The sequence below is a fragment of the Muntiacus reevesi genome, chromosome 12, assembly GCF_963930625.1.
Source record: "Muntiacus reevesi chromosome 12, mMunRee1.1, whole genome shotgun sequence".
Lineage (NCBI taxonomy): Eukaryota > Metazoa > Chordata > Mammalia > Artiodactyla > Cervidae > Muntiacus > Muntiacus reevesi.
This window is the reverse complement of record NC_089260.1, coordinates 52,258,150-52,280,958: the sequence shown is the minus strand read 5'-3', so window position 1 is coordinate 52,280,958 and position 22,809 is coordinate 52,258,150. Positions and strand designations below refer to the sequence as shown.

Genomic DNA, 22,809 nt, shown 5'->3' with positions numbered 1-22,809 from the left:
ACATATTTTTGAATTGTTGGAGGCATAGCTTCAGGGTGAATTTTTAGAACTGGGATTGCTAGATCAAAAGGCAAACATAAATGCAGTTCTCCTAGGGAATTTTGCAATGTCTAATAGTTCTGTTTGCATTCCTACCAATACTGTGTGAAATCACCCATTTCCGCACAACATTTCCAATGTAGTATGTGTGTGTGTGTTTGTTTACTTTTTGTGGGAAATTGTATTTCAGTGTGGTTTTAAGTAGCATTTTCTTTTATTGTGAGTGATTCAGAAGATCTTTTTGTAAGTTTAATGACCATTTTTGTATCTTGTCCTGTCAGTTATGTGTTCGGATCTTTTTCTGTTTTCTGTTGTGCATCCTTCAGTTTTTAACACGGTATGCGGTATTAGTCCTTAATCTGTATTATATATCGCAGCTGTCTTTTCCCAGTTTCAGTTGTCATTTGACTTCATTTATTGTTGTGTATAGCATTGTACTTTTTTTAAAAAAGTTTTTTATATTCAGATTTGTTCATCTTTCCTTTTGTTAGATCTTACTTTTGAATCATAGTTGGAAATCTTTTTCCTACCCCTGGCTAAAAAGGAATTTTCTGTCTTTTTCTATACTATTTGCATGTTTTTATCTTCTCTGTTTAGGTTCTTGATTCATTTGGTACATGGTGTAAAGCATAACTCTAGTTTTATTCTTTTACAAAAATTGTTGTTTCAGCATCATTATTAAAAAGTCCATCTTTGCCCTGGTGATTTGAGATGCAACCTTTATCATGAACTAAAGATACATATTTATTGGGTCCATGTCTGTCTTTATTCTAATCATTTGATCTGTCTCTTCACAAGTTATAGCATACTATTTTACTTATAGAGGCTTTATAATATTTTATTACCTGGTTTATTGGAGTTTTCCCTAAGACAGTTCCTTTTTAGGGTTTTTCTGGATGTTTAGCATGTTCATTTTTATATACAAATCCAGCATTCACTTGTCTAACTCCATTGAAATAGTTGTTTATATTTTTATTTACATTGTGTTAAATTACAAATTTATGACTTATGATATTGAGTCTTGCTATCTGAAAACAAGGATGTCTTTCTTGGTTCAACGTGCTTTCTGTGTCTTTTAGGAGGATCGTAAATGCTTCCTTAATACAATTTTCACATGTTCCTTATTAAATTTATTACTAAGTATTTTTTCTTTGTTAATACTGTAAAAGAGGTTTTCACTATCATTATTTCTTCTGTTTTATTTGTGTAAATGGAGGCATTTGACTTCTGTCTGTTAATTTTATATTCTGCTATATAACTGAATTATTTTATTTTATTATTTGAATTAGTTTCCTAATTGATCCTCTAGGGTTTTCCAGTTATGCAGTCATATCATCTGCAAATAGAGTTCTTATTTTCCAATTACCACTCCTCTTATTTTCTCTCATCTCACAGCATTGGCCAATGCCTAGAATGTGATATTGAATAGTAGAGGACATATCCTTGCCTTGGTATCCTTGCCTTGCTTCTGATCCTAGTGGAGAAGCCTGTGGTTTTTCTCCATTTAGTTGGAACTGATTTCACTGCCCAAAATTTCAGCCCAGTTTGCCGGAGGGAGAGCAGGGCTGGACCAGCTGTTGAAGGGCCTGCGTCTCCTTCATGGCCACCCTGGCAGCGCTTTTTAAAGGCATGTGCACCTCAGCCAAGACAAAGGTGCTGAGTGCTCACATACCTTTTTCTAGCCAATAATTAGGAAACTAGACTAGGTGATGTTTACAATATTTGGTTTTGGTTATAACAGTATTGCATGTTATTTATTGAAAATTTAGAAAATACAAGTCAAAAGTAAAAAATATTTACAGTCTTACCGCCCAGAATGATCATTACTAGCATTTTGATGCATTTTCATTGAGTCTTTTTTCCCTGAGAGTGTGTGTGTGTGTGTGTGTGTGTGTGTGCACGCGCGCGCGTGTATAGGGCATCTATCAATTCATATCTATACAAGGCATATGTATTTAAAATCCTTATCTCCCTCAGTCCACTGTAGAAGGACTAAATCTGTCCTACCTATGAAAATGCATATTAGATGTTATATAAATAAAAATGATATGATATTTAATGTCATCAGCCTTTTCCATATCATTAATCATTTTTTGAAAGATTTTTGTATTGGCCACATAATTTCTAAGAGGAGTAGTATCTTGATTTTGAAAGCACCTCATTTTTTTTTAAATGTCATCACTAAAAAGAGAAATAAGAGACAGGCGAGGTAATAGGGGTGTGGGGTAGGGAGAGGATGATAGTACTAAGGATATTGAAATAACCGAATGAAAGGATGTCAAAGGTACCATACAACATTAACTGTATACCTGTGAGTCTCGGGGATGAAAACGGAAAGGTGGGCTGGGGAGTATTCAAGTTCAGGTTAGAGAAGACACAGCACGTGCTCAGAGCAGGCTGGTGGTGAGTCTGCACAGGAGGAGACTAGCCAGTGAGAGAAGAGTAGGCATTGGAGAGTGAAAAATTCACAAGGGACCCCGAGGGGCATCATCTCAGAGCTCCTGGCAGAGGGACTAGGGGTCAAGGAGAGGACTGGGGGTACTGGTGTTCTAGAGCTACGGGCAGTCCCTTTCTCCCCAGTTGTTTTAGAAGGAGGAAATGAGGTTTACCTTTGCTGTTTTAAATTTGAATTCTTTAAATTTGACAGAAACCTTTTATTTCTCAATTAATGATAAAAGGCTGAAAACAAGTCCATAATTAAAGCCACCTTGTAGTGCTAATTGTTTTGTATTGGAGTAAAATCCATTCACTTATGAAAATAGCTTGTGATTAGGTCTTTTTCTTTCTTTATTTCTTTCTAATGGGAAATGGGTAAGAGAACTGCAGACCCAGCACAGAAGGCAAATTTTTGTATCTGTTATTGATTATTTTCTCTTATTCTTAACCGTTAGTGGTTATATTGAAATGTGGCTCAGCAGCCTCTATGAGTGAGTAATTAAACAGGCTATTCTGTTAATCATCTGTGTAGTTGATTTTGGGGGGAGAGTGATAATGAACATGTATCATAAAGATCAATTATTTTCTGTTTCAAGTATATCATTTTATTTTTTTAGCTCTTATCTTCATTGTCAATGGGCGTCCGTAGAAGATCTGGAAAAAGATAAGAGAATTCAGCAAAAGATTAAGCGATTTAAGGCAAAGCAAGGCCAGAACAAATTCCTGTCAGAGGTATGGAAAACCTGGTTAATTTTCTAAAGTATTTACATTTTTTAAATGTTCTAAATTTTGAATTTCACATCAGCATATTATTAAGAGAAACTAGTTTGCCTCATTTGGTGCTGTTGCTTGCACATTGGTAACTGGTTATTGCTAAAATAATTTGTAAACAGGAAATTTCTCATTCTTCCTGTTGCTTAGTCTAGAAGATACTGGTCCTTCTGAGATTATGTGGAAATATGGTGGTATGATTCAATCTTGTAATGGAAGTACAGTTAGTAGACAGTGCAAAAAGCAGTAGACAAAAGGCTTATTAAGATGTAGCAGGTGAGGGACTTCCTTAGTGGTCCAGTTAAGGCTTTGCTTTCTGCTGCGGGAAGTACAGACAGGTTCAATCCCTGGTCAGGGAGTTAAGATCCCAACTGTCTTGTGGTGAAAAAACCAGAACATAAACAACAGAATCAATATGGTAACAAATTCAGTAAAGACTTTAAAAATGGTCCACATTAAAAAAAAATCTTAAAAAGATTAAGCAGATTAAAAACTCAAAAACTCTACAAGTTAGTATTAAGTTCTAGGATGTAAACGTTTATTTCGATTGGGGAAGGTGTGTGACATTTCTCTTGTTAAAGTCAGAGAGTTTGCTGACCCTCTTTTCACAGATGATACGCTGTGGTACAGGAGTTGATATAATATCTAATATCTTTATCTCCCTCCCCTTTATCCTAGATTATCAATTAAGATACAGATACCCGTACTTAGGTCTTCCCTGGTGAAAGAATCTGCCCCCAATGTGGGAGACCTGGATTCAGTCCCTGGGTCAGGAGGCTCCCCTGGAGAACGGAATGGCCACCCACTCCAATGTTCTTGCCTGGAGAATCCCATGGACAGAGGAGCCTGGCAGGCTATAGCCCATGAGATTGCAGAGTCGGACACCACTGAGCAGTGAACACTGAGTGACTGAGTAATGTCTAGGGCAGGAAAGACCGCCTGCCTAGTTGAGGAAGAGCCATGGTTCTTTTCCAGCGGAGTCAGTTACATAAACAAGGCTCCCGCGGGCTGTCTCCAGGGGCCCCTAAGACCTATGATCACCCACTTGCTTTCATTTACAGCCTCAAGCAGATAAAGAGAAACCTTCACGTTGAAAGACTAACCTGGCTGACTCATTCATTTCCCTCTCCATGAAGGAGTTTAACAGAATGTAAACTGTTAAAAAAGTGTGAAATTTGATGCAAAATCTTACCTGTTTCACGACCAACTTCACACCCCGACCCTTTGTTGGAGATGGGGGAGGAGGTCATAGACAGATGAGTGTGCAGTACTTTTATATCATAGAGTCCAGACTTATCCTCTCAGGTGACAAATCTCAGGTCTCCTGGAATCTGAACTCCATGCCCCCAAAGGTGTAGTGTAAACTTGTCCACCTGATGCAAAGAGCTGACTCATTGGAAAAGACCCTGATGCCGGGAAAGATTGAGGGCAAGAGGAAAAGGGGGCAGCAGAGAATTAGATGGTTGGATAGCATCACTGACTCAATGGACATGAGTTTGAGCAAACTCCGAGAGACAGTGAAGGACGGGGGAGCCTGGTGTGCTACAGTCCACGGGGTTGCAAATAATCAGACATGATTTAGTGACTGAACAACACCCACTTGTTGCGGGTGAAAGGCTGAAATACATTATCTTCCTGGTTACTTGGTAACAGTAAATCTTAAGCTTTGTCCTGAATGGAAGGAGCATGAGCTTGTGTCTGAAAAGAGGATCTGAGGGTTAACAGAGAAGGATACCAATTCCTGCTCCTTTACACACACACGTGCAGGTGTGCTCACACACATACCTGTTTGTCGTGTCCTATAGATGGTCCTGGCTTCAGGCACCCCCCAGTTCTGCTGCTTTGAGGTTTTTAGTCATGACCACTTTTGCCTTCTCTGATTCACCTTAGGCTTCCTTTTAAGTCAGTGCAACTAAAACTCTATTCAGAAAAATTATTGAGACTGGAAATCAGAGGTGTGGTGGCATAGATTACTTGCTTGAAGGATAAACATGTTTAGGAGTAAAGTTAAGGATTTTAGTTCAGATTTAATAAAAGATTCTGTCTAATAACAAGTTGCCTTAGAGCTTTTATCATAAAATCCTAGTTTGTGGTAAGGTTTAGTGTTTATGTTATGCTATACATGAATAATATGTAGATACTGGGCATCTAAATCTAGAAGCTTTGACAAGCCAATGCATTTATGTTTCAAAGGTTTTTGTTGCCTTAGTCATGAACTCCAGGTAAAGACCTGAGGCAGTTGAAACACACTGTTGGTATTTCTGGGTTTTGTTTCATGATTCACAGTTCACAGCATCCAAACTGGGTGCATTAAGTGGGCACAGGACCCCAGAGAATGTTTGTTATCCTGAAGTCGACTGTGACCAGGCAGCTCTTCAATCTGCAACTCCGGGGACGCGGACAGTATCTAATGTTTTTGCAAAGCATTTTAATGAAGTTATGTTGCTGATAAATTAATCTTTGGGAACAGATAGTAATGTGTCTTTTTTTTTTTTTTTTTCTTTTAACTTATCTGACTCTGACTTCTTTAAAGTATTGCTTAGTCTGTAACTTCCCTTTGAGCCAAATTCTCTTCTTTTACGTGAGATCAGTTTTCAGACAAGCAGCATTACTTGACTTCTGTAAAGGTTGTTAATGTCTCAGCTAGAGAACCCAATGTTTAAAGCCTCATCTCTTTATCCTCAGTACTTTTAGCCAAATGCTCTGTGTTCAATAGAAATAAATCATGTGAGAACACTTCGATGTATGCCACGATTGTATTCGAATAAGGCACTAATACTGATTGGCAAAGGTGACCAAACAACATAAACTCTGTTCACTCTTAAATGTGGAATTCACTGGTCTCAGTGTTTTTTTAGCTTTTGAATAACATTCTGCAAATGATGCTATAAGGCATCAGACAGTTGTAAGACTCCAGTAGCACTTAACTGTGCACAGTTCTGATCTTTTTTGCAAACTGCAGTCTCAAGAATGCTAAATGCATTGCGTGCCATAAGCCTTTTGGATTGCTCATTAGTGAATTGTAATTTCACACTTGATTTAAAATATTCTTAAACATTCTCTCACAGTAAAAAGGTTTCACACAGTAATTAAAAGACCCAGTTAACAAAGTCTGAGAACTCTTGATTTCCTCATGGGGAGTGATTTTGCTAAATTATAGCATTTCAATTAATATAACAGACCTATGCCAAATATAAATTTTGTATTGCTGTGACCCCAGATAGTACTTACTGCCTGATGAAAAGTGAAATAGTGTTTATTCTCAGGAGTTAATAAACATTTTAACTTTTTTTTTTCTCCCCTTTGGTGTAGATTGAAGATGAGCTTTTTAATCCAGATTACGTGGAGGTTGACCGGATAATGGACTTTGCACGTAGCACAGATGACCGGGGAGAGGTAACAGAAGATCATTTGTCTTAGGGGGCAGTGACTCAGACCGCTTACGTGTGTTTATGGAGAACAATCATGAACTCCCAAGATCTGGTCCTGCTCACAGCCTTGTATTATGACACACTTGGTCTAAACCAAACTGAAATGTACTAACTTACTATTAGTTTTAGGACTTAATAATCACAGTAAATATGTTGTTTGTTTTAGTCTGAGAGCTTTTTAAAAGAAATTAGTTTTCAACGTGAAGCAAAGAACACTGACATTTTGCACAGTTCCGGATAAGATCAACAAGGAATTTACTGTATTTTTGTGTAAATCTGTTATGTAGCACAAATTCCCCTTGTAAGAGTACCCTTGTAGCAAAAATGCAGTCAATGTTAAGTAACAGAAGACATCACTGATAAAGTTGATGGGCCTCATTTAACATGGTACATGGAGGATGCTATAGAATCCTTCTTTTTATGAGATCTGAGTCTCAGCATGCCCGTTTTGCTTTGAAGGACCCAAACAGATTGTAAAGGGCAGTTGGTAGGGCATCCTACTCATCGCGTAAGAATAAACACGCATCTAGTGACTTCTGAGCATTGTGTCTTCGTAAGGATATTCCCACCCACCATGAGGTCTTTCACTTAGCTTCTTCTTGTAAATTAAACCGCATGAAGTGTTTGGATGTTTGGATCTTGCATGTCTAGTGAGAGTCTGCAGTGAAGTCCCATTTTGACTCCAAATTCTGTATCACCAGGTCCATGATGTTTCAAAGATTGTATCTGTAATATGATGTTTACCTTTCTAGTTTTGCTTAGTTGTACTTAAAAAAAATTTTTTTCCCGCATATTTATATAGTTCAGCAAATGTTTGTAACATCACAGCCCGATCAGAGCCATGGTCTAAATTTAGCTGAGATCTATCAACTTACTATTAGTTTTAGAGCTTAAATAGTCAGTACCTTTGTCCCAAAATGAAGATCCAAAACTCCACATACTTGCTAGAAGAAAGGCAAAGGAGATCTTCTTGATCTGCATTACCCAAGGTATTTTGCTCTCCAGTCTTCTAGAGTTCAAACACATTACTTTAAAGCAATTGCATACAGACAGTATCCCTTTAAGAAAAAAGCAGAAATCCTAATAAGTTCAAGTCTGTTTCTCATTGTTTAAGAAAGTAGCCAGTTAGGTAAATATGTAAACACACCAAGATGAGTTACCCTGTGAGTCTGAATCAGTTGCCTAATGATCACACAGATAAGGCTCAGATTCAGCTTTGTTATTTACTATCTATTTCTTTATACTTTTTGGCTTTTGAACATGACTTACCAGTGGCTTAGATAAAAAGCAATTTGTTCTGACAGTGTTTACTAATATTATAGTAAGTCCCGTACATACGAACCTTCAAGTTGCAAATTTTCAAAGGTGTGAACGTGTGTTTGCATGTCCAGTCACACAGGTTAGTTCATGTGTCTGGCATATGTTGTCATGTGCGTGCATCCCGACAAATGGTTGACCTTTTGTGTACAGTACTGTTATAGAATACAGTATCTTTATTTCAAACCCAGGATGTTTGGAAGCAAGTGTAAAAGCAGAGGTATATATAGCTTATTGTATTAGTTGGCTACTTCCCAGGTGGCGCAGTGGTAAAGAATCCACCTGCTAATGCAGTAGATGTGTGTGCGCGTGCACACACACACACACAAATTGGGTACTTAGGCTAACTTTGTTGGACTTATGAACAAATTGGACTTATGAATGCACTCTTGGAACAGAGCTCGTTCATATGTAGGGGACTTAACTGTATTTTTAGTTCTTTTAGACGCTAACCAAGAGCTCCTCATTCAGCAGTCACAGTTTTAAAACGTCTCCCAGCTCCGTCTTGCTGTTGCTGGGGTGGTGTCTGTCCTAAGTGAAGTAGAGTGCGTGTTTTTCATACATCATTCTGCTGTGTTTAAACCCCCCAGCCTGTGACCCACTATCTGGTGAAGTGGTGCTCACTGCCTTATGAAGACAGCACTTGGGAGCTGAGGCAGGACATAGACCAAGCCAAGATCGAAGAGTTTGAGAAGCTCATGTCCCGGGAGCCAGAGACAGAGCGTGTGGTGAGGACCGGCGGGTGGCGGAGGGTTGCATTTGCGCACAGCCCAGGAGTGTGGTCTGAGAGAAACCACTAATGGGATTTCCTGTATTTGAAACAGGAGCGACCCCCTGCTGATGACTGGAAGAAATCGGAGAGTTCCAGGGAGTATAAAAACAATAACAAACTCAGGGAATACCAGTTGGAGGGAGTAAACTGGCTACTTTTCAATTGGTACAACATGTATGTAAAATGCATTTTTCTTCACCTTTTAAAGAAAGCCTATAATAGCTCTTCTGTAGTTATTGAAAGTATTGATCAAATATAGCAACATTTTAACTCACTAATAAAAATTATTTAAAAAAGCAAACGCTGGAAGTATGCTTAATATTTGTCTAATTAACATGTACTAATGTAGAGACTGATTGAAGTGTGTAGAAGAAATTTTCTCTGTCTCAGAACATTTTGTTTGAAACTGTATCTCATTGTACTTAAAGAAGCAGTTAAGGCATGCATTTATAAGTTTAATGGATATATACACTTACCTTGTGACGAGAAAGCGCTGTCTTGTATGTATACTCATGAAAGTTTCCTTGTTTTATTTCCCTCCCAAAGGCGAAACTGCATTTTAGCAGATGAAATGGGTTTGGGAAAAACTATCCAGTCCATTACATTTCTCTATGAGATATATTTGAAAGGAATCCATGGCCCTTTTTTAGTAATTGCCCCATTGTCCACAATCCCCAACTGGGAAAGGGAATTCCGGACCTGGACAGAATTGAACGTGGTTGTGTACCATGGGAGTCAAGCTAGTCGTCGGACCATTCAGTTGTATGAAATGTACTTCAAAGATCCCCAGGTAAAGTGTCTCAGGCGGACAGTCCTTACACGTAGGGGCACTTGTAACACGTTGAATGTTCAAATGGTTTCAGACCTTTCGGGGGTATGTCTAGATTTTGCAGAACTAGAGAAATTTTGGTTTAGATTTCTTACCCAGTTTATGTTTGGTTTATAATTTCATATGTTATGATGACAGGGCTTTCTTTTTATAGCCTTGCTGTTTCTAATTATTAGAACACATGAAATTGTTTTTACCTTGGATGATTGCTGAAAATCATTCAATGCATTGATAGGCTAATTTGGTCTATTTTTTAAACCCTAAAAGAAAGTGAAACCAAGAAAAGAGTTATTAAATGGGAATGGGAAGAACATTGTGTTCTTTATTGTTTCTAGAAATGAAAAGTATTAGGCACCTAACATTAACTGGTACATTGAATATACCCAGAGGGAATAGTTTATACTTTGGCTCTTAGTAGCAGTTGCTGTGACTTTTAACTAATCCTAGTTATCTGTATGAAATTATCTTTGATGTTGACCCTGAAGCATTATAAGTGACAGAGAAAGAAGAATAAATAGTATGTGCTATAATAAAATAGTTTTAAGCAATAGGTGAAATGTAAGTCCTATAACTGGAAATAGGACAGAGTTTTGTGTTCTATATTTATTTGCTTTGAGTGTAAAATCTGACCTACAATTACTTAAAGGAGAAGAATATTAAAATGTGTTTTGGTCGATCTTTAGATTTGGAAAATTGTTGAAAGTTCTGTCCTGAGTTGAATGCCTTTTTCATGTTAGCACATTAAAAGTGAAAATTAAGTTACAAAATGAAAAAAAAGGTTTAAAAAGTAAAAACATTTTTTAAAAATTGCCTTAGTACATAGTCCCTCTGGCCTTTTGCCTTTTGGAGTCTGTAGGATGTAACTAAAATAGACACACTTACTGCATCTTATCTGTAAAAAAACTGGGTTGGAAATTTTACCAGCAAATTGCAAACTTCCTTAAAAAATGAAAGATTTTAAAACTCTGTTGTACTGCAAGAGCTTAAAACTTCCAAAAATACCTTGAAAATAAAATATAAATAAAGGCGTTCCCAAAAGGATAAATATATATATATTTTATGCTATTTATTCATCATTAAAGTTATTAATGTAATCTTCAATGCTAAATAATAACACAGAGTCCTTGTTGTAGGGTCGAGTGATAAAGGGGTCATATAAGTTCCACGCCATCATCACTACATTTGAGATGATTCTGACCGATTGTCCTGAGCTGCGGAATATTCCCTGGCGATGTGTAGTCATCGATGAAGCCCACAGGCTGAAGAACAGGAACTGCAAGCTCTTGGAGGGACTCAAGATGATGGACTTGGTCAGTGGTCATATTGGTGCTTCCCTTGAACCCGGATAAAATTGTTAACCAGCTCAGTATTCCTGGTGCTCTGAGTCCAGCTGATCCCTTTGAAGGGTGTTTGCAAAGCCTGTCAAATCCTGGGACATGTTTGCTCCTGAGTTTACTTAAAAGTTGCTGCCATCTTCCTGACTCTTCTGTTGATGGCTGGTGTACACTTGTTATCACAGCAGAGTATGTTCATGATACTTCCGCTGAGTTTCAAGTGTTTGCGTTTCCCTTTTGTTTGTAAGTACTGCCATGTTGTAAGCCGTTAGGCCAAACTTTAGCTCCATGGTGATGATCCAGTTATATTCCAGGGTTTGTAGGTTTTGCCTCCAAGGGATTGTACGTGCAGTTTTTCTCACTAAGTTGAGTGGATATCTGGAATTGGCCCAGTTTGTGCAGACACTTAGAAGTTTAGTGCGTGATAAGACCTTGAATTTGATCTGGAGTTTTAGACCAGGTCTATTACATACTTCTGGAGAAGGCAATGGCACCCCACTCCAGTACTCTTGCCTGGAAAATCCCATGGACAGAGGAGGCTGCAGTCCATGGGGTCTTGAAGAGTCAGACATGACTGAGCGACTTCACTTTCCCTTTTCACTTTTATGCATTGGAGAAGGAAATGGCAACCCACTCCAGTGTTCTTGCCTGGAGAATCCCAGGGATAGGGTTGCACAGAGTCAGACATGACTGAAGTGACTTAGTAGTATTACATACTCCTCCCAAGAGATGGGCAAGACTTCGTGAGTAGATTTTTTATATATTTTTTTCCCCCAGTAGGAGTATCTGGGGATAACACATGGTAGAAATGGTTAGAGTGTGATTGACTTTCCTTTCCACACTGCCGTATGGTTTTCTAGCAGACATTATTACGTGACTCTGTCACTCTCAGGTCTCTATTCACTCTCTAGTTTACAAGATGGGTTTTAATCACTTGTTTTATTTTTAATGTACATTTAAGAAGCAAAGATATTGGTAATCAGCATGTCTTGGATGTCTAGATGAATTTTTCAAAGGTACAAAAAGATTTTTTAAATCCTTTATTGTTGACTTCTGTAGATTAATTTGATCTCTTGTTAATTGAGAGTTTGAGGTGGAAAGAAATATTCTGTATGTTATTAGCCGTAAATTTTTTTTACAAGACTGGTACCACCGAAGAGAACACTTAAAAGCTTTCTGTTGCAGCTGGTTCTTTGAATCGGCTTCTTTTATTCCTAAATGAAGGGGATTGGATTAGCCAGCTATTCTTTTAAGTAAAAACAAACAAAATCTAGTTCTGTTTGAAGGAAGAAAATCTGACTGAATTATCCTATTTAGGGTGGAGTTTTCCATCCTTAAGACCTTTCTCAGAGCAGTTTTTACTATTTTGGTGTTCAATCCAGAAAACAAATTAGAACACTTAGAATAATCTTGAAAACATGAGAGAAGAGAAACACTATGGCTGGAACTAGTCTCTCCAGATGATACTGTTTTAGTCTTACATTGAAGAAATGGCTTATGATAAAGAATCTGCCTGCAATGCAGGAGACTTGGGTTCAATCCCTGGGTCAGAAAGATCCCCTGTAGAAAGAGACTGGCAACCCACTCCAGTATTCTTGCCTGGAGAATTCCATGGATAGAGGATCCTGGCGGGCTACAGTCCATGAGGTCACAGAGTGGGACATGACTGAATGACTAATACACTTTCAGAAACCCATTCAGGTTTAGGTGAACATTAATTTTCTTATGAAACCTAACTGTGCCTTCTGAGTAGGGGCCCATCTCCACAGTGGTCCATGTAAGCGACATTTATGGCACTGGAGGGCATAGTCATCTGCAGTTCATCTGAGTTGTCTATTATTAGTTTCTGTGCTCCCAGATAGTGGATTCTTACTGCAAAATAGCCCTTCATTGGTGAGTACAGTTTGTTTAACTGTCAACATCCAATAATCTAATTGTTGCTGGGAGATTCTAAAGGATTTTCTGTTGTTTATAGTAACACTTCATTAATGGGTTAGAATCTGTTATCCAGATAGTTTTTCTGTTATATACGGTAGTGTTCCCTAACCATTTTCACACAATGGCACATATAGAAAATGATAATATTTGTATATCATACTAGGGTAAGCCAAGAAGGCTGGCCACTGACACAGGTGACCAGTCCTGGGATCCTGACTGTCCCAGCCTGTCAGCTGCCCCAGGAACCTGGCATACCTACAACTCATTCATGTTTCACCATGGAAAGTTCTGATTAGCAAATGAACAAAATAACTTTTTTTCCAATGATCAAGAGTTGTTGATGGAATGCAATATCATTGTTCAGAGTTAGAATATAATTACGTTTGTCCAGTTCTGAAGTGCTCATTGGGGCTTCCCTGGTGGCTCAGCTGTAGAGAATCCGCCTGCAGTGCAGGAGACCCTGGTTCGATTCCTGGGTCGGGAAGATCCACTGGAGAAGGGATAGGCTACCCACTCCAGTATTCTTGGGCTTCCCTGGTAGCTCAGATGGTAAAGAATCCACCTGCAGTGCTGGAGACCTGGGTTCGATCCCTGGGTTGGAAGATCTCCTGAAGAAAGGAACAGCTACCCACTCCAGTATTCTGACCTGGAGAATTCCGTGGACAGAGGAGCCTGCAGGCTGTAGTCCATGGGGTCTGCTCATTGCCTGGTCTTTAAACCCTTACTTCGGATATACATCATGAGAACTTATCCACTGGCCAGTCTCTGTTCATCTTTCCTAGAATAAGTCATGGTGAAAATGGCAAATAATAACTCTACCCCACCATGGAGCAGGTCACAGAGAACGACTGTTAGCTGCACTAGACGCAGTTGTGATGAAAGTGGTAGATTCTCAGAAACGGAGGACCAGGCAGCGTCTTCAACTCTCTGGTCACCAAGGAGACGCTCGAGAAGCTGCTGGGATGAGGGGCATTTGTGTTCTCTGCCCCCTCCATGGGAGTGCAGGAGGCAGGGCCATCTCCTTGTCCCTTATGGGCAAGGAGGGGACCCTCTGAAGATGGTGGAGGGTCTTCATGGATTCTGTTAGCTCGTCATTCATTGTCAGGAGGCCTCACACAAATTAAAGACTGCTGAAATGAAATTAAGTGAATGTCACGCCATCAGAGCTAAAAGGGATGGTAACATTTTCAAGCGGAAAGCTTAGCTGTCGGCAAAGTTGAACTTGGATGTAATAAGCCTGGTCTCTTACGTGACCTTTTGTGACACCTGTATGTAACTTGTATTTATGTTAATAACGACTTTCAAAGGGAAACCTGGTTTCATTTCGCTACCTGTGCAACCTTACCAAAGGGGCCTCTGTATAACTGTTTGATAGAACTGGCTTTAAAAAGAACTGGAAGGGAAGCAGCGTAAAAAAGTTCTTTTCCTGTTTTTTCAAATAAGTTAATTTTAAAATTAATAACTTAAAAGACTTTTGCTGAAGTATTTTGGTTAACAGCTCAGTATTTCACTTGATCATAAAGGATATTAAAAAAACTGAGAGATAATCTTTAGTATTGATACAGCTATTCCACTGCTGTAACGGTTTTCCTGAATCTATGGCAATATTTTTTAAAATTCTTGGGTAAAGTAATTCAGGAGTTGAACAAATCAGGGACTTGGCCCATGTTACCCACCGGTATGCTTATACATTAGAAAATCTTGCATTGCTTTGCAAGTTCCTTACTCTTTATGAATTTAATGAGTTAGAAGATGACAATGATCTGTGTATTTTCCTGAATCAGAGCCCTCTTTATTCAAAAGGAAGCAAAGGAAGAATAAAAGTAAATCTTACTGGTTCACCTTGGTTTCGAAGAGCTTCATTGACAGATAAGACTCAATAGATGTTGAAAAAATGAGCATGCCTTTAGGCGAATCACCATCCAGTATTTACTGAACACATACTCTGCTCGGCAACCAAGCCTTGTCAGACTTCCAGTAAAGTCAGAATATCGCTTTTGAACCTCCTTGAAGGTATAGCCACTTTTGGAAATAGTTTTATTAACTGTGCGGTGTCCTAGAAGGCCAAAGTAGAACATGATAAGGCCTTTAAGGTCAATAAATTCATTGTCATTAAGACTGGTCACCATGTTGGATGCGTAGAAATAAGAGGACAAAGGTACGGATCCATAAAGAAAGCTGAAGAAAGAGCTCGTTAACAGGAAGAAGTGCTTTAAAGAAAATACCTACCTTGGTTCAAGGAGACAAAGTAAGAAATAGCATCTATTAAAAAAACAAAAAACAGAAACATGATTGTGGCATTTAAAACCAAGCTGACCTCTTTGCTAGATTGAAATGTTTGCTGAACAAAATAGTTTTTCATGTGCTGTTGCCTGTAGAAAACCTTCTTTTGTCTCTGAAGTGAGTCATGCAGGAAGCAGATGGGGAGGGCATAGCCCTGTAGAGAGCAGAAAAGGAGCACGTGAGCTTCATCTGAGCTAGGAATCTTAGGCAAAACTTGAACTTTGGTGGGAAAAGATGCCTCGAGACGTAGGAGACATGCAGAGCCACACCACCAAAACATTGACCTAAACATCCCAGGAGAAACCAAAATAGCAGACCACGTTTACAGGGTCTTGGAATCTAAGACAGAGACCACATTTCTTGTATCTCTGCCTTCAGATCTTATTCCTGTGTTTTATGCTGGGTGGATGCTGAATTTCAGCGACCAAGTGTGGAATTGGGGGAATGCTGATCCCGAGAGAGGCTTTGGCATGGCGATGGTTTTTGTTATGATTTGCTCAGTTATCCTCGCATCCCCATAGGAACACAAAGTGCTGCTGACGGGGACCCCGCTCCAGAACACGGTGGAAGAGCTCTTCAGCTTGCTTCACTTCTTAGAACCTACTCGCTTCCCTTCGGAAACCACCTTTATGCAAGAATTTGGTGATCTGAAAACCGAAGAGCAGGTACCTACCACGGCTCCTTTTGTATTTCAGTCACTGAATTGAGGATTAACTCCCAAAGGGCCAAAGCGTTAAGATTTAACTATTTAAAAAAATGTAAATTATGTCAATTTTCCCCCACCTAGTAGACAAGTGAGCTTTACACCTCCTTTCCTTGGATGTTCTGAGTCTCCATTAAGGTGATGTTCTGGCTGGTTTGTTGGTCTCTATGCCCTCCCGAAGGGCTATTGGGATTTACAGAGTTTCCGTACATGTTCATGTACTTTTCAGCTGCTGTCCTGTCGAGTTCAGTGGTTTTGCATTGTGTGCTTTTGGCGGTAATGTCAGGAGCGGTTGAAATTTCTCAAGCTGTGTCCGTCCTGGAGATCTGAAGTTCTAGTCTTAGTTCCTGCTTGCTCACATTGCTTATACTCTTCTTGAGTCTACATATTTTCATTTAGAAGCATGGTTTCTAACTACATTGCAGGATTTCTATGAGAAATAAATATGGTGTTGGGTTTGAAAAGTGGCCGGTGAAGGCAGTGGCAACCCACTCCAGTACTCTTGCCTGGAAAATCCGGTGGACGGCGGAGTCTGGTGGACTGCAGTCCATGGGGTCACGAAGAGTCGGACATGACTGAGCAACGTCACTTTCACTTTTCACTTTCGTGCACTGGAGAAGGAAATAGCAACCCACTCCAGTGTTCTTGCCTGGAGAATCCCAGGGACGGCTGCCGTCTTTGGGGTCGCACAGAGTCGGACACGACTGAAGTGACTTAGCAGCAGCAGCGTGAAAAGTGGCCAGTTATCTTATGCATCGTGAGAGTTACGTAGGTATTGGTTATTAAGCTGTATTTGAAATAAACATGGAGATACGCTTGAAATCTTGGTCTTCATGTGCCCCCTCCCCTAATTTACTGTCTGAAACCTCTTCTCTTAGTTCAAGTGAAGTCTGTTTTGTTTTGCCCTTCTTAATATAAATCAGAGCTGTCTGGTCTGCAGTATCCTATTGCCAGTCAACAGAGGCGAGAACAGAGAGGGACCAGAGAGCTCTTGGCTTACTCACACATTCTATCAGCTCTTTCTAGAAAGGAAGAGAACCGAAGCTTGTCATTCCTACAACTTCTCCCTTCCTTCCTCATCATCCCGAAGGCTTAAGACAAACAGAAGGGAAAACTAACAGAATGAATAGGGCTCTTTTCTGCTGTGTTCCGTTCAAGCCTCCTGGCTGTTCAGGACTCTGGCCAGGTGAACTAGTCCATCAGAAACTGAACAGTCAGCTCTCACGCGCTCCTGTTATGAGAGCTGTAAGATAATGCCCTCGTACCCTTCGACAAATGAAAGTGAAAGGTAGATAAATAAGAGACTTCTGGTTTTTCGTGTTAGACTATGTTTTTTCATGCTAGCAAGTCCCAACACCAGTATTTACTTAAGGTCCTTTTTTAGGTGCAAAAACTTCAGGCTATTCTAAAGCCAATGATGTTGAGACGTCTCAAGGAGGACGTGGAAAAGAACTTGGCCCCCAAAGAAGAAACGATCATTGAAGTGGAGCTAACAAACATTCAGAAGAAATATTACCGAGCCATCCTTGAGAAGAATTTCACGTTTCTTTCCAAAGGTGGTGGTCAAGCTAACGTACCCAACCTTTTAAACACTATGATGGAATTACGGAAGTGCTGCAATCACCCCTACCTTATCAACGGTAAGCCTGGCGCCTTGTTTCAGTCGTTGTCCAAACCCCAGAAATCCTTGCCTCCCTCCACACGTGTTATTGTATGGTTTGTAGTTGCCCCAATGTGAGTTTCATCACCTTCCTGTTCTTCACAAAGCCGCCTTCTGTGAAGCCATAGGTGCAACATCTTTGTCCCTGATGGTCCCTGAAGCAGGACCTCACATCACCTGTCCTGCATCTGTGTCTCACCCCTTGAAAGGAGGTGTCGGTGTTCACTGGCTGAAGTCATCAAACGTGCTAACAGTTAGAGAAATTAGCCCCCGGTGTGGGTGTGGGTGTGTGTGTGTATGTGTATGTGTGTTTAGATCAGAGAAGTTAAAGGGCGCCTTTGTGGTGAGAGGCAGCTGTTGGATGTCTCAAGGCTTTGATGGGAAAGAACTTCTCTCAGTCTGGAGGCCTCCAGCATCCATTCTCAGCATTTAGGCTGATGTAACCACATGAGACAAGAGAAGGAGGCAGAACAAAGTGGAACCTGCCCAGGATATAAAGTATGTGTGCTAAACAATGGGACAGTGAACCGTAGACATAGTGAAACCTTGTTATGGGACACCTAGATGCCAGCTTGTGCGATTTTGCTGGAGCTAAGAAATGATTAGACATGGGAGTCAGGATGATTGATCTGGAAACGTCATACGAATAAACAGATGGGAATAGGGAAAGACATACAAACAGAAAGCCCCACTAGGAGGTTACTGCTGTCATCCAGGTGGGAGTTAATATGGGTTAAAGAGAAGTGATGGCCGTCTAAATCAGGGTGTTTGCGTGCAATTATGTTTGGCCAGCAATGCAGTTAGGGTTCTTTCCAGGGGAAAAGGAACCAAGCCAGATTTTTTTTGGTCACTATCACAATCCATGAGGTTCAAATGCAGCTGATGTCAGGAGTTCCCAGTCTCTCCCCATTTTGTAATCTATACTCCTTGGGCCAGCTCACCTCTGGAATCTGCATTTACTAATGACAGAGTGGTCCCTGCCTGGAGCCGCCTCACCATAGCACCTGAGGTCATGGCTGTGCTGTGACCTTGGCGCATTTCTGCTTCAAACTTTCTGCTTGTAGCTTGGTCTTCCAAAGAAAGACTCACACATGACCGTTGTATGTTCAGTGCTGCAGCTTGCTCATCCTCATGTGTGTAAGAGCCTGTGAGGCCGTTGTGGTGTCTGCAGCCTGGTCCTGAGCTGGGGAGATGGAGCTGGGCCGAAGGTGGTCGATGGTGTGAGTAAAGCTGTGTGTGTGTGTGTGTGTGTGTGTGTGTGTGTGTGTGTGTGTGTGTGTGTGTGTGTGTGTGTGTGTGTGTGTGTGTGTGTGTGTGTGTGTGTGTAATCTGAGAGAGAGACACACACACTTTTTTTTTTTTTCATTTGATGTCTGTGAAAAGAGGAGCAGTAGCCTCCAAGAGGCTCCATGCCAGTATTCTTGCCTAGAGAATCTCATGGACCGAGGAGCCCGGCAGACTCTGGCCCACGGGGTTGCAAGAGTCAGACGTGACTGCAGCAACTGAGCACACATGTGCGTGTGAGAGTGAAAATGATGTTGGGGACTTGGTGGGTCCCCGATGGTTTGGGTGGACTTACGAATCCTCCTTGTTGTTGGGGAGAAGGGGTGTGGAGAACAGTGGGCAGAAAGAATTCAAGACTGAGCTTGTGATGGAATGAATTTCAGAGAGAAAAAGGGTAATGTTCAAAAGAAAATGATTTCTTATTTGTTTGCGGCTAGTATAACTAGATAACCTTGCAGCTCCTGCCCTCACAGTGACCATCTGCTTAAGGGAACAGACTTCCACACTTCCTTAAAGTTGTCTCTGCTACATACACACACAAGTGTGTGCACAAACACACTTTTAAATATAAATGCAGGACTTTAATTTAGGGCAGTGCCATTGGAGTATTTTTTGGGCTCCCCTGGTGGCTCAGTCGGTAAAGAGTTTGCCTGCGATGCTGGAGACCCAGGTTCGATCCCTGGATTGAGAAGATCCCCTGAAAAAGGAAATGGCAACCCACTCCAGTATTCTTGCCTGGGAAATCCTATGGTCAGAGGAGCCTGGTAGGCTACAGTCCACGGGGTCACAGAGTTGCATATGCCTGAGTGACTAACACTGTTGGAGTATTTGGGCTTTTTATAGCCTATTTCCAGCTTTTAATTTTCTGATTGGTGTTTACAGATCTAGCATCAAGGTGAACCTTTAGTTGATAACCTTGAGAATTTGGCCTTCTAATGGCTTAGAGGTAAGTTAGGTTTTCCTCCTGGACACCTTCCCTGCCCTCCTTTCTTCAACTTTTCTGGAAAATATGTGCTCAGTCACTTCAGTTGTGTCCAACTTTTTGCAACCCTATGGACTGTAGCCTGCCAGGCTCCTCTGTCCATGGTATTTTCTACACAAGAATACTGCAGTGGGTGGCCATTCCCTCCAGGGAATCTTCCCAACCCAGGAATAGAACCTGCATGTCTTATATGATTTGCATTGCTGGCAGATTCCTGACTGCTGAGCAACCGGGGAAGCCCGGACAAAATATAATTATAGCTAAAAGCATCACATAGGAAATATGTTTGTTGATATATTTAAAGGAAGCATTATTAGTGACAACTGGCTGCCACTTTAAGAGCCTGAATTCACAGCAAAGAGCTGAATTAATTGTTAGAACTTTTGTCAGATAAGAAAGAATATATTTTAATTCTGACAGTTTTTGACGATGTATTATTGGTAGAATTGAAAAAGCAGGGAAGTTACTTTTCTCATCTAAATAAATTTAAAATGAAAAAAATTTACTAATTTGACTGAATTTATATTTTCAAATTTTTTGCTAAAATAGTTCCAACATGTTAATTTTGTCAAAATGATTATTTCATTTTTGAAAACTATTCACTAAAATAGCTAAAATAGTATATTTTGATTATGGATTGGTATTAATATCTTTATTTTAACAAAAAATAACTACCCAGATATTATAAGTGAAGTGTGTTTCTGAATTGCTTGTAGTATATTATCCAACAAGAAGAAACGTTTTGAAAAAATCTAATATGTGGATATGATCAGTTCCCTCTGTCTCCTGAGGACCTTCTTATCCTGACTCTAGAACCTAGATTTCTAAATTTTCTGTTTTGGAAAACATTATTTGACTTTATACAAGGGCATTTGGTGAAGAACTCGCTTGCCAACACAGGAGATATAACGGATGCAGGTTCGATCCCTGGGTCAGGAAGATCCCCTGGAGAAGGAAATGGCTATCCTCTCCAGTATTCTTGCCTGGAGGACCCCATGGACAGAGGAGCCTGGTGGGCTACAGTCAATGGAGTCACAAAAAGTCAGACACGACTGAAGTGACTTAGCACACCTGTAGGACGCAAGGACATTTATTCAAGAGTGTGCTTTATTCAGGGATATTCGAGCTGATGCTCTTCAACAGCGGTTTGGTTTTCACCTTTTCCTAGAGGCACCTCTGCCTTTCATTCCCTTCAGATTGAAATCCCAAATACTAGCCTTTTATTCACATGGGAGAGGGAATGAGAATCGGCAGTTCCCACCCCGCTGGCATTTTCTGCCTGGCCCTTCCTGAGAAACAGCAGCGGCTTGCTCTGCACAGACCTCTGGGCCCAGCCCAGGCATTAGTGACTCTAATCTGGTCTCAGGAAGATTCTTCGTTGATCAATAACGAACAGGCTGTATTTCTGCACATGACCAGGTCATGACTTCATTTCCGCAGGTGCTCTGAAAAGGGGAGTGGGGGCAATGCCGTCCCGCCTTTGGCTGCATGCCCCCATTCTGTCCTGGCAGCTCTGGGGGCCCAGGTGACCTGACCCTTAAACCCTAGGAGGGTCTCGTATCCCCATCCTGTGTACAGTGCCTTCATGTTTAAAAACCAGTAGTTAAGAAGTCAGGTTCCTGGTGCGGTTTAAGGCTGGGAAGTAATCCCATCAGTTGGATTTGTCTGTCTGTATTTCCCAGAGGAGAAGTGACCACGCTGCATCCCCAGGGCAAGGGTGGAGCACAGTGGCCAGGCCCTGATTAATCCCCCCACTCCATCCCGGACCCCTGCTGTCTAATTCTAGTTAAGCCACCTAAGCAGCTGCAGGAAGCTTAGCCGGCTACTCCCTGGACAAGTGTGTCTGGGGTCAGGGGCGGAGGTGGGAAGAGTTTTGGTCCCTAGGAAGGTGATAGTCTCTCTGATGCACCCTTAGCAAGCAGAAGTCTCTGTGGGGCTATTAGAAAAGAGGGTTAGGGATCAATGTCTTTCATGAAACAGAGGTTGGTTATTTAAAGCTTTGGATAACTCAAGATAAAACTTTTGTACTTTAGGAAATTATCAGATGAGAATGAATGTAGAGGGAGATGGAGAGATTGCAGTGAAAATGTGTGCTCAGATCTCCTGAAAAAATCTCTAAATATTATCACCGAAGCAGGACTCCCTTTTGCTGCAGCCCTTTTGGCCATATTAACAGGCAGTTTAGATACATAGACGACTGCCCCTGCACGGCAATTGTTAGAACTCTGTTCCCTCGCCTTTTAGTTTCAGAACAGATTTTGTTATGTGTGTTTATGTTCCGCGAGTAAACAGCTCTTCATTTCTTTAGCATTTTAGGTTCCAAATTTTCTGTAGGTATCCGGCCCTTGGCTTGTTTCTGCCACTTCTAGCTTGACAGTCTGTTGTTGAAATTCAGTTTCTACAGACAGCAAACATTTGTTTGTTGGAAAATGTGGGGGTTCCCCCCCAAACGCTTGAAAATGTGTCGTGCTTAAAACTCTGATCCCTTTTCTACCTCCCTGGTTTCCTGCAGACCCCACTCTGAGCCGGTGGATGGATGTGTGTTTGTGAACACGAATGCATTGTTCTGGGCCCTGCTGTTTGCAGTGGGTTTTGAAAGCAGGTTCGTTGTTTTCAGTAATAAAAGAAAAAAACCCTTTACAGTATTCCCGTTATGCTGTCCAATCTCCGCAGGTGCTGAAGAGAAAATTTTGGAAGAGTTTAAAGAAACACACAATGCCGACTCTCCAGATTTTCAGCTCCAGGCGATGATCCAGGCTGCTGGCAAGCTAGTGCTGATTGACAAGCTGCTGCCGAAGCTGAAGGCCGGTGGCCATAGGGTGCTCATTTTCTCCCAGATGGTGCGCTGCCTGGACATCCTGGAGGACTACCTCATTCAGAGACGGTGAGGGCCACGCACCGGGGGTGGGAGGTGGAGGGGTGTAGGACTGAGCTCCACGTGCTTCACCTCCAAGTGGCCTGTGTGATAAAGGGGATGGGTGGGGGGCTTGTGTCTTAGCTCTTCTTGAAAGCTGTGGATGGCCACGACAG

General features: G+C 41.0%; 1 protein-coding gene across 3 annotated transcripts in view; it reads left to right on the top strand.

Annotated features, from left to right (window-relative positions):
* Positions 1-22,809, top strand: part of CHD7 (chromodomain helicase DNA binding protein 7) — a 187,978-nt gene that overhangs the window by 133,969 nt on the left and 31,200 nt on the right. For all 3 annotated transcript variants that reach the window (XM_065902719.1, XM_065902717.1, XM_065902718.1), the window contains exons 8-16: positions 3,093-3,207; positions 6,559-6,642; positions 8,585-8,722; positions 8,819-8,940; positions 9,313-9,556; positions 10,729-10,905; positions 15,672-15,815; positions 17,238-17,493; positions 22,453-22,663. In XM_065902719.1, the coding sequence (XP_065758791.1) occupies positions 3,093-3,207; positions 6,559-6,642; positions 8,585-8,722; positions 8,819-8,940; positions 9,313-9,556; positions 10,729-10,905; positions 15,672-15,815; positions 17,238-17,493; positions 22,453-22,663 (1,491 nt within the window). The remainder of the gene's footprint in view (positions 1-3,092; positions 3,208-6,558; positions 6,643-8,584; positions 8,723-8,818; positions 8,941-9,312; positions 9,557-10,728; positions 10,906-15,671; positions 15,816-17,237; positions 17,494-22,452; positions 22,664-22,809) is intronic.